Source organism: Cottoperca gobio, chromosome 1, assembly GCF_900634415.1.
Source record: "Cottoperca gobio chromosome 1, fCotGob3.1, whole genome shotgun sequence".
Classification (NCBI taxonomy): Eukaryota; Metazoa; Chordata; class Actinopteri; order Perciformes; family Bovichtidae; genus Cottoperca; species Cottoperca gobio.
The window spans coordinates 26,059,275-26,070,572 of NC_041355.1; the positions used below are offsets into that span (position 1 = coordinate 26,059,275).

Below are 11,298 nucleotides of genomic sequence, written 5' to 3' on the forward strand. Positions count from 1 at the left end.
GCACACCATCACATAGAGACTCCCCCGGGCGTGACGGTACGGTCACGGCCCTATCGGCTGCCTGAACACTAGAGGAAAATTGTTCAGGCGGAGCTTCAGGTCATGCTGGAGATGGGAGTAATAGAAGAGTCCAGCAGTGCTTGGTGTTGTCCCGTTGTGCTGGTCCACAAGTCCGACGGGTCAATTCGGTTCTGTGTGGACTATCGCAGGGTTAATGAGGTGTCCAAATTCGACGCGTACCCAATGCCCCGGGTCGACAAACTCCTGGACCGGTTGGGCACGGCTCGCTTTTATACGACACTGGATTTGACCAAGGGTTACTGGCAGATTCCCCTGTCTCCAGAGTCCAGGGAAAACAGCCTTCTCCACTCCGTATGGCTTATACCAATTTGTGACTCTTCCGTTCGGGTTGTTTGGGGCCCCCGCCACCTTTCAGCGGCTCATGGACCGGGTTCTGCGTCCTCACTCGGCGTATGCTGCTGCCTACTTAGATGACGTGATTATACACAGCGAGACGTGGGAGCAGCATATGCAGCAGGTGGGGGCAGTGCTCGAGTCCCTGAGGAGCGCGGGGCTCACAGCCAACCCGAAGAAGTGTGCGGTTGGGCGGAGGGAGGTACGGTATCTGGGGTACCACTTGGGTGGCGGGCAGGTGCGGCCTCAGCTGGAAAAGACTGCCGCCATTTCCGCCTGCTCGGCGCCTAAGACGAAAAAAGAGGTCAGGAGGTTTATGGGGCTGGCCGGCTACTATCGTCGGTTCATTCCGGGGTTCGCGGAGCTGACCTGCCCCTTGACCGACCTGACCCGAAAGGGTGCTTCAGATCCGGTCCAGTGGACGGAGCTGTGCCAGCGGCCGTTTGAGAGGGTAAAGAAAGCCCTCTGTGGGGAGCCACTACTGTTCTCTCCTAACTTTGCTCTCCCTTTTGTTTTGCAGACCGACGCCTCGAACAGCGGGGTGGGAGCTGTTCTGTCCCAGGAGGTGGAGGGGGTCGACCGCCCCGTACTGTACATTAGCCGGAAGCTGGCTCAGCGGGAGGTGAACTACAGTACGGTGGAGAAAGAATGCCTCGCCATACGGTGGGCGGTCGACGCCCTGCGTTATTACCTCCTGGGGCGCTCTTTCACTCTCTGGTCGGACCATGCCCTGCTCCAGTGGCTCCACCGCATGAAGGATGCCAACGCCCGGATCACCCGTTGGTATCTGGCGTTGCAACCGTTCAACTTCAAGGTGATCCACAGGCCGGGTAACCGGATGGTTGTGGCTGATTTCCTCTCTCGCTCGGCGGAGGGGGGGGGGAGTTAGCTTGCGGCCGGCGGGCTCCCGGCCTGAGTCGGGCGGTGGGGGTGTGTGGCAGTGGGGTGTGGTTAGGGCGCCGGCTGCCTGGGAGAGACAGGAGTGTCCCAGGTGGAGGCCAGACAGCTGAACGGAATCAGGTCACTTCACATAATAAATGCATGGTGATGGCCTGGTTCTGTTCTCTTGCAGTAGGCTGGGTTCGAGACTAGACGGAGACGCTTCTGCAGCCACGACGCAGAGCAGCCTGGAGAGCAGCGGATAGCAGCGGACAGCAGAGCGACCGACAGGAGAGCGACCTGTGTCAGCTGTGCCTGTATATAAACCATACCTGTGTGAGAATAAAGCGTGTGTGTGACACTACACCTCCTCTCTGTCATAATTATCCCTGACTGTGGACAAGAGGGTCCACAGTATCCTTTGTATTCTTTCTTCCACTGCCACGGAAGATCATGCGATGAGCATCATGAGGGCCCCCATGTGAGCGGGGTAGAGCAATGTGTAGTGGATATTCAACAGGAAGTGAAAGGCAGATAAAGAGATGAGAGTGACCTACTTCTTTTCTGTTTATAAACATTTGTGAAAAAACAAGTCGGCCTATTGGCTGTACTTTGGGTTCCAATACTTTTTCATGTACTTCATTGGTTAATGAATCCATCAGTGCTTAAAATTAAATGTGACATGTGACATGAAACATGATACATTTCCACAAACCCAATTCAGTCTTAAACCATGTTAGCACCCCCTAGAGGCGACACAGCTCATTACATTCATCTCGTCAAAAGTAACATAGTAGTTATTTTCATGATAGCGTCCCCATTCAAACAGCTTTATACAGTAAATAGTAAGACATGAAATAATATTTTCCCTCATTGTCGATTTCTATTCACAATTCATGGACTTATAGTAAAAGCTAAAGGCAACATACTGTGCAGTGTTGGGAGACGTGGGAGGGGTGAGGGGGAGACAGGTTTATCGCCCTACACTGTTGTCCTAATCCGTTCTTAGAGGATAGAGGCTTAGTGGGACCTCAGGTTAGGTGGACAACACATATTGCCTCAGAGAGGAACGTCCACACAAACCAAGACTTTCTATTCATGTACAGTTTTGATTTATTCCTTATTCTTACTCACCTTCATGTCTGCTGATTCTTCTCTGGCTCTGACAACTCTTCCGGCCAAATCCTCTGGATTAATTGAAGCAGCTAATCATTTCCACTGGGCTAATTTGGAGGCCATTTTAACAGCTCTTGTAGGCTAGAGGAAGCGTTGCTGTCCGAGACGTGTGAGGCTGTCTTTTCTATCCACTTATATATTTATTTGTGAAATTGTTATTTGAACCACAGATTTGACGAGATGAAGGACCGACTGGCGCAGCTGAAGGAGGTAGGCAGAATGAGTTAGTTGAGTTATTTGTCATATTTACCCTGTGGAGCACCTGTTGCTAGCACAGGCCCCGGTGTACCTGCTACTAGCCTGTAATATGAATGTAACGTTGTCATACTCATATGTGTGGAGGCACTGTCGATCATGTTAATAATGTTAAAGATCAGCTTACATTTCACATTTATTCCATTTAGCTTATATCACCAAACAGTAACATATTTAACCAAATATGAAAACTGCTTTTCAAAAACTCATTAAAGTAGGTTCTAGCCAAATATTTGAAGTATATGAAGGAATACAGTGCATACACAAACTGCATAAAAGAGCATATTCTGAAATATAAGCTTATTTTGTGAAATCTTATGACTTTAATATTTTAAAGTAGATATTCGTATAGTCCTAAAAAAGCCTATACGTCATATATATGTTACTATTCAGTACAAGCTTGTTATATTATGTAAGGCTGAGGAGCTGAATAAGATGAATTCACTGTGTAGTTTGAGGCGTGCAGAAGACAGCAGCTCCTGCCAAGTAAACATCCATTTAACCTGAAGTCACAGTGGCACGCGCTCTGCAGGTCCACTGAACTACTGTCGAGATGTGCAGTGTCAGCTGGTGTTCAAATACCCGTTGGGACTGTTTTGAATAGGACAGAAAACTAAATTCATTATTAAGAGGTGACCATGGTGTTATATTATCCCAAGACATAACATGTTATTAGTTTGGAAGAGAATATTGCACCAAGACCTTTAGCAAAATAGGATGTTTTATTTTTTGCTGCTGTACAATCCATAATCTTTTCAATATTTACAAGATATTGGAAGTGCTAGAGTATACTAAATGTGCTGTTACTTTTGTGTGTGTGTGTGTGTGTGTGTGTGTGTGTGTGTGTGTGTGTGTGTGTGTGTGTGTGTGTGTTTAACAGAAGAGTGATGCTGGAGGCGATGATGTTGAGATTCCAGTGGAGAACGCGGCTTTTATGGATGATTTCTTTGCTCAGGTATTCTATTTGTGTCTGTCTCTTCCTCATATTAAAAAATGTAAAAAAGAAGGTATTCCTTGCTAATGTGTGTGTGTGTGTGTGCGTGCGTGCGTGTGTGTGTGTGTGTGTGTGTGTGTGTGTGTGTGTGTGTGTGTGTGTGTGTGTGTGTGTGTGTGCTTGTGTGTTTGTGTGTGTTTGTGTGTGTGTGTCTTTCAGATTGAAGATATCCGTTCCAGCATTGATAAGATTGACGTGAGTGTCACAGAAATCAAAAAACTCTACTCCACCATCCTGTCGGCTGCTTCATCAGAACAGAGTAACACACACACACATACACAAACGCACACACATTCATCTTTCCTTCTATTCCTCTCCATTACTTCTTGCTGTTTGTAAACTCCCTCTGCTCTCACTATCTATTCCAGAAACACAAGATGACGTTGAAGCCCTCACCAATGAGATCAAGAAGTCGGCTAACAATGCAAGGAACAAACTTAAGAGTCAGTATTTCTTCTTTTTACTTTCTTTTCAGGCTCACTGTTTGTTTGTTTGTTGTTCCTCTTTTTTTTGGTTTTTAACTTTGACGGAAAGTAGTTCCCAATTACAACAGCATTAAGTGGGTATAAACAATCGATGAGTGGAAGTGAAAATTCACTCAACTCCTTTATAGTGTGGTGGCGGCAGAGGTTTTACAGACAGTTATCTGATGGTGAGATACCACTTGGGTTAGGTGGGAAAAAAAGTTGTGCTTTTGGTACTGCAGTGTGAGTGTGAAGGTTGACCACGGCCAACTCTTAGTTAGATATACAGTATACGAATACCAATTATAATCCATAACTATTCTGTTGTGTCTCATCTTGTGTTTACATCTGCACAGTTCTGTGTATGTCCGGAGAGGACACATTTAAAATGTGTCTGTCTGTCTGTCTGTCTGTCTGTCTGTCTGTCTGTCTGTCTGTCTGTCTGTCTGGGTGTGTGTGTCTGTGTGTGCATCAGGTATTGAGCGCCAGCTTGAGTCAAACACAGATGAAAAGGCTTCAGCCGACAACAGGATACGCAAATCACAGGTCAGACAATATTAGATAACAGCCTTAAATGGAGCTTGGACAGTATATGTACTGGAGCTGAAGGTTAAAAGAGGTTTGAGTTTACACATTTCTTTAGTAGGTGCAAGTTCTCAGCCTTCTTCCTCTTGTAGAAGGCTGAGAAACAGCAAGACCTGGAAACTACTTAATTTCTCTTACTTTGCCCTCTGTGAATAAAATGTTAATTTTTATATAAATTGGTTGTGTGTAAACATTTAAGAAACTAACAAAGAATTTTGGAGACAGTTAAAGAATTACTTAAACTGAGAATTGTGTTTGTGAATTTGTTTTGTTCATGATTATTTCAGTGGAGAGTTTTAGTCCCATGACAGTTAAAATGTTGTTCCAGGGGCTCTGACTCATTGACATTTGGAGGGAACAACTTAACAATGCTTTGAAATGTCAGCATACAATATTATCCCTCAGACCTCTCCAACCAAAAATAGAAGCATTGTAAGCTGAAAACATAAATATGTCTATATTGTTTTTCAATGACATTCACATTCTGATGCGTTATGTAACTGCCATTTCACATTTACACATTTTTTAAAGTCAATTAACATCTGCATTCTCGTTTCCCAGCATGCTATCCTGGCCAAGAAGTTTGTTGAGGTGATGACAAAATACAACGAGGCTCAAGTTGACTTCAGAGATAAGACCAAAGGACGAATCGCCCGACAGCTGGAGATCAGTGAGTTACAGATGATTACTACATGCTACAATCAGACAAAACTATGATATGATTACTGACAGTAAACTTTGATGAGGACATATTTTGGTGTTGAGTTAAGCACAATTACTTAACTTTAGAAATTATGGACATGGTGTTCATGGCTTCATCCTTTACTTTTCACATTACATTAACTCATTCAGAGTTTAGAACAGTAATACACATGTGGTGTTATTACTTCACTAAACATGACTTGGTCTTTTGATGACTTTCCTATATGGCATTATTTGTTTTCATTATTTAAATGACCATATATGCTTATTATCACCATTGCCGGTCAGTTTTATATCCTCTTTAAACATGAAAATAACACTAACCACTTTCTACTGGTCATTGTTTGGAACAAGAGCCTTAACCACTTAGTAGTAGTATGTAGTTGTCAGGAATGATAAAGACCAATTGTGACCTGTTATAGTCAGGTTTGAATATAAGTCTGAGGCTGAAGGTGTGGTTATTATAACTACATCTCATAGCGGCATGGTACTGTTGGCAATATGGGTCTACTGATCACTTCTCACATCACTATTATAAGTATTACAAACACTAAAGGCACCCTGGGGAGTTTTCATATAAAACAAACACAGTTGTTGAGTGTTTAACTTGCCAGTGTCAGTGTATGTTCCAAGACAGAGCTGTCAGGAATACAGGAATATAAACATCATTACACAATATTTGGCAGTGTGTGACAGTTCCTGAGCTTTTCATGACAATCCACAAAAGATGCTAAAACATATGTATCACCCCTGTGGATGTGGCATCATCCATTGTGGAAATAAACCTCCACAGGGCACCGGTAACTTCTGTCCACTTTTAACCTGCTGTTTTAAGTGATAATTGTAACTTTAACTTAATTATACACAGGCATATTGGCTGAACTGTCTCTTGACTTGTAAAGTGTCTCTACTTTTCACAGTCAGGGCACTGGCAGTTACTTTAATATGTCATTGTTTCTCTGTCAGTCTGCCTATACCTTTTGTATTTAAGCAGGCCTGTCAGCTGTTACTAGGTGTGTAAGTAAAACACTTGTATAACTGTCCTTTCTGTTCATCACAGCGGGGAAAGCAACAACTGATGAGGAACTGGAAGAGATGCTGGAGGGAGGCAACTCAGCTGTCTTCAGTGCCGGGGTAAGAGTGACAGTGTGTGGATGTGTACATGTATACATGCACACACCAGGCCTGCTTTGAATGGGGGGGGGGGGGCTGTATGAGATGTCAGTTGGTCACCAACAACTACTGTTAATATGAGTATTCTTCAGGACTGTAAGCTATAGCATGCACTGTTAAAGCTATCTCCCATTGAGTAGTACAGGCAGTCTGTGTACTGTAATCAGGGCTTTCCACAAGGATGTGGAGCAGCCAGCTGGTGGGGGAAAGTAACCAGCTCGGGGGCTCCGGGGGCGTGCTCCCCAGAGAAATACTTTGACCATAACAGCCAAAAGTTGGTGGCTCTACATTTTAATGCCACAATTCCATCATATACAACAATCTTAATTATTGTATATTATAAACATGTAGCAAATGATTGTAAAGGAGAAATAGGCTTCTTACAGTTTATAAATAGGTATTAATATTTAAAGCCATGCCTATTCCTGACTAATTTTGTAATTCAATTATTGGTATTTATTTATTTACACCTTCACTCCCTTTTCTTCTCTTATGATATACATGGGCAGTAAGCCGGTATGATTTAAGAATGAACGTTCACTTTGGTACATACAAAGTAGAGGAAAAAGGATGCTGCGCTCCGCCAACGGAGCCCCCCCCCATTAGTCTGTGCAGGTATTTGAGTTGAACTTGCACAGATATTTCATTACATGTTTGAGTATGTGAGTAAATTGTGTCATTGCTGCCATAGTAACTTGTTCTCTGAGGATGTGCTTCTCATCTTATATTTATTATTTTATTCTCCTCTCATTCTGCTGCTGCTCAATAATTGTGTCTGTCTGTGTTACCCCCTCCCCAGATCATGGACTCTAAAATCAACCAGCAGGCCCTGAATGAGATTGAGGCTCGTCACAAAGACATCATGAGGCTGGAAAGCAGCATTAAAGAGCTCCATGACATGTTTGTTGATATCGCCGTGCTGGTTGAGAATCAGGTACACACACGCAACAACGACTCCCGATGGAGATTCAAATTTGCAGTTTTGAAACTGCATAAGTCTGAAAACTCTATTTTAAACTAAGATCTCAGCTTTCTCCCTATAATAAAACAGGAGATTATTAATAGGGATTATCAACATTGGGCTATAGGCCTACTGTATATTTAATATTATTGTTTAACACAGGTAGTGTAACTATGTGGGCTTTCCAAATTTGAGACAAAGAGATGGTTATGATGTCTTCTTTTGTTTCTTTTCTTCTTTTGAACTTTTGAAAGAAACTTTGTCATCCACTTTTTGGAATACTGTTAGCAACATTGCGATAAAGCTAGCAGCCTGGCTAACGTGTGTGAACTGTTTCTGAAAATGTAGCTTCTGAAAGGACAAATGTGTTCAAGCTAATGATAAAAACTGTAATAAGTTGCCATGTTTTGTTACTTACTTATCTAGATTAGTAAAAATAACGTTTTTTTATCACTCTACATCTTCTTCACTTCTTTGCCTCCTCCATCAATGTTGCTCTTTTGCCGGGTAGAGTGGGGATAGCTACTGTTAGCTATGTTGTTGCTTTGCTAAATGCTCTGTGGTAGCAGTGATGCAGTGTATATAGGCCTACAGTATCTAGGGCTTTTATTGTGAAATGGAAATCGCGACCTGGAGGAGACAGAACTGCATTGTAAATGGAGGCTTATAGGAATCAAGCTAAATGCCGATGGCGTCATTATTCTACAGCCAGGACATTGTTCAATCAACATTTACTTCATAATGATAAGTAAAAGCAAAAATGTTATCTGTTGCCGCTTTAACACACATTTGAAAACTATATCATGCTGTTATTAACATATAATAAACCACACAGAGCAACACGTTCTGACCAGTCACCATGACTTCTAACGGTATGAGTATGAATGAGATGAGCAGCTGATCACAGAGCTGTGCAGGAGAAGTGATGTAATAATACAAGAAACTGTCAGTCCTTCACGCTGTACGTTAGATTATACAACAGCTCAGATATTTGATACAATGCTGGTAAAGGTGATCACAAGCAGAAGATGTCCACAACAAGACACATGCCCACTTAAGTTAAAAGACACAACAAAGGAGTTGGAGCACCTTCTTGCTGCTCAAATAAAGTCAATATGACAAACAACATTCATTTGTGTGTCTTTCTGAGTTCTCTTCTCTCACATTATTCCGTCTTGTCCTTCCCTCCACTAGGGTGGCATGATTGACAGAATTGAGAGCAACATGGACCAGTCAGTGGGCTTTGTAGAGAGGGCAGTGGCCGATACCAAAAAGGCAGCCAAATTCCAGCAGGAGGCACGCAGGGTGAGTTGACACCGATTCAGAAGTAACATGGATGTAATGACCTATTGAAATATTTTTAAAGACATAACTGCTAGGTTTAGTTTACTGTTGTCTTTTGTTTCCTCTGTCGCTCTTTTCATACATAACATAAATGCATTTACTGAGTTATGCACTGGAGTTAGTTGTCCGTTATCTAACCAAACAACAATGACAACAATAAACCAATGATCAAGCCAGGAGATGATTAGTGGTTGAGACTAAAGAAATACTTCTGTGTAGGAAGCCACTTTAAAAACTGTTCATTTTGTTGGCTTTTGTAGAATGAATATCCCTTCAGTGGACTACAAGTATTATAAAGAAGTTCCTTGTTTTCATTGTCATCCTTGTTTTCTCATTCACAAACATGCCTCTTGGCCATTGTCCATGGTGGGTCTTTCTCAGGAAACCAACTTTGGTCAGGCAAAAATCATTATAGATTTTGCCATTTTATACAGTGTTTGAAAGTGTGAAAGGAAATTACCCAAATTGTATTTAAAATCCTATTTTACCTACATGTCACACCCTGAAACAGAAATGCACAAGTGAAACCCTTTTGTTTGTTGTATTTCTAAAAGAACGGGAGGACCGAATTACTTAACCCTTAACCTACGGAACTTTATACTACAGAGTAGCCCAAACCATGTTTCAATCCTGTGGAACATTTTGTGTGACAAATATGACCAAATCAACAGAAAATATTTACATTATGTTTTGATTAGGCTCTGGTTAAGGCTCTGCTGAAACCTGCTCTTCAACCATCTGGGTTTTGTCTTGACCGGCTCCTCAAATTTGTCTTGATTCAAATTTGATTTTGCTCAGTTTTGAATTTGTCTTGAGTGATTTTAACTCCAGCGTTGTACGGTAGGGTAATGTAACACTTTTTTTTCTGTCTCTTTATCCTTTTCCCTCCTCTTCTCCAGAAACAAATAATGATCTTCTGCTGCTGTGTGATTTTGGCCTTGATACTCGGTTCGTTTGTCTACAGCTTCTTCAAATAGAAAAGCTGAATGAGGCCACCCACCAGCTGAGTCCACACAGTACAGGATGAGGCAGAGCAGACCTGCTCGCAGATGGTCACAAATTAGAGCCTGTGCTCAGATTACTGTCATTTCACTCATTCAAAATGGAAAAAGAGGCTGCCAATAGTTGCATTCCTTCTCAGTTATTTCTGAATATGTTTTGACTACTTCCTCAACCTTCTCAGGGTTACAATTCAGTTTCACTAAACAAAGCATTACTTAAACAAAATGTTAGAGACACCATTCAATGCCTACACTGCATTGTATCCAATACACCACCAGCACAAAATGACCTCAGAAACAGCTGAACCAACAGAGCAATAGTCCCAACAAAACCTGAACGTGCAAGAATATCTTTTTCATCTTTGGCCCTGACCTCAGTATAATAACTGCTGCAGTATTTATATGATTTGTATGGTATTAGGTGCATTTGTCAGTAAATGCTGGTGTATCTGTAGGACTTCTCATGAGTGATGAGTTAGACCAGTTGAATCTGCAGAGTGGAAAAGTAGAAAGGATGAAAGGTCAAGGGGTCACTAAAATATTTACAATTCATGTCAATCGGGCTGCTATTCCATCCTAGCAGGGTATCTCATTAGCTTTTATTTGCATCTCTGCCCAATCTTTACGTATGAAAAACATAGATTTCTACATTTGTAGACCCTGAATATCTCGGTCTCCCTTACACTGAAAGAGAAAGATTTCTTCCAAAGCTATCAAACCTGAAAGAATGTCTTTATGTGATCTCCAAGAGAATGTTATTGCCCCATTAACTACTATCTCAGATTATTCAAATACTTCAGAGAAACTGAATAGTTGTTAGCCTTTACTAATATAGTGAAAAACTAATGTGATAGGAATGTTGTCATATCCAAGAAACAACTAAATTATTTTTATTAATGAGTAAGGAATGCATAGCAGTGGCTGTTAACAGCTGAAGTGATAGTGAACCGACCTCAGACAGATATCTCTGTGGCATGACTGCATGACCACCACACTGCCCATCATCATGATGCATATCTATGAAGTCAGTATCCGAAGTATTGAGACAGCTGTCGTTATTCTTTTGTACATTTATCTGTTATTTGTGTGCTGGTGTAGAAACCATACTACTGTGCCACTACTTATGCTATTGACTGCATCAGATGTTACCTGCACCTGTTATGACTCCATAGTGCGCCTTTATTCAAATAATTTTTCGATTTAAGGAAGGAGGAAAGCCACTTTCCTTAAATAATTCACATGTAGGAGTTTTAAACTGATTATAAGATTATTAATAGTAGATGGTGTATGATTCACAAATAGGAGTGAATTCTGAAGTTGTTAGTTTAGAAATGGAAATAAACACAGCGC

The 11,298-nt window shown here is 41.8% G+C and overlaps 1 protein-coding gene across 1 annotated transcript; it reads left to right on the forward strand.

Moving 5' to 3' along the window:
- Nucleotides 1-2,649: 2,649 nt before the first annotated feature.
- Nucleotides 2,650-9,924, forward strand: stx3a (syntaxin 3a). The gene is made up of 10 exons (XM_029429334.1): nt 2,650-2,679; nt 3,605-3,679; nt 3,878-3,977; nt 4,087-4,161; nt 4,658-4,728; nt 5,329-5,437; nt 6,530-6,603; nt 7,442-7,576; nt 8,798-8,908; nt 9,847-9,924. Exons 1-10 carry the CDS (start codon nt 2,650-2,652, stop codon nt 9,922-9,924), a joined length of 858 nt encoding a protein of 285 aa, XP_029285194.1.
- Nucleotides 9,925-11,298: the final 1,374 nt, after the last annotated feature.

Excerpts from the sequence above, each read along its gene's own strand:
- stx3a (XM_029429334.1), top strand. The coding sequence starts at position 2,650 with ATGAAGGACCGACTGGCGCAGCTGAAGGAG. Across the intron at positions 4,729-5,328 it reads ACAGGATACGCAAATCACAG|CATGCTATCCTGGCCAAGAA; the intron begins GTCAGACAATAT and ends CTCGTTTCCCAG. Across the intron at positions 6,604-7,441 it reads CAGCTGTCTTCAGTGCCGGG|ATCATGGACTCTAAAATCAA; the intron begins GTAAGAGTGACA and ends CCCCCTCCCCAG.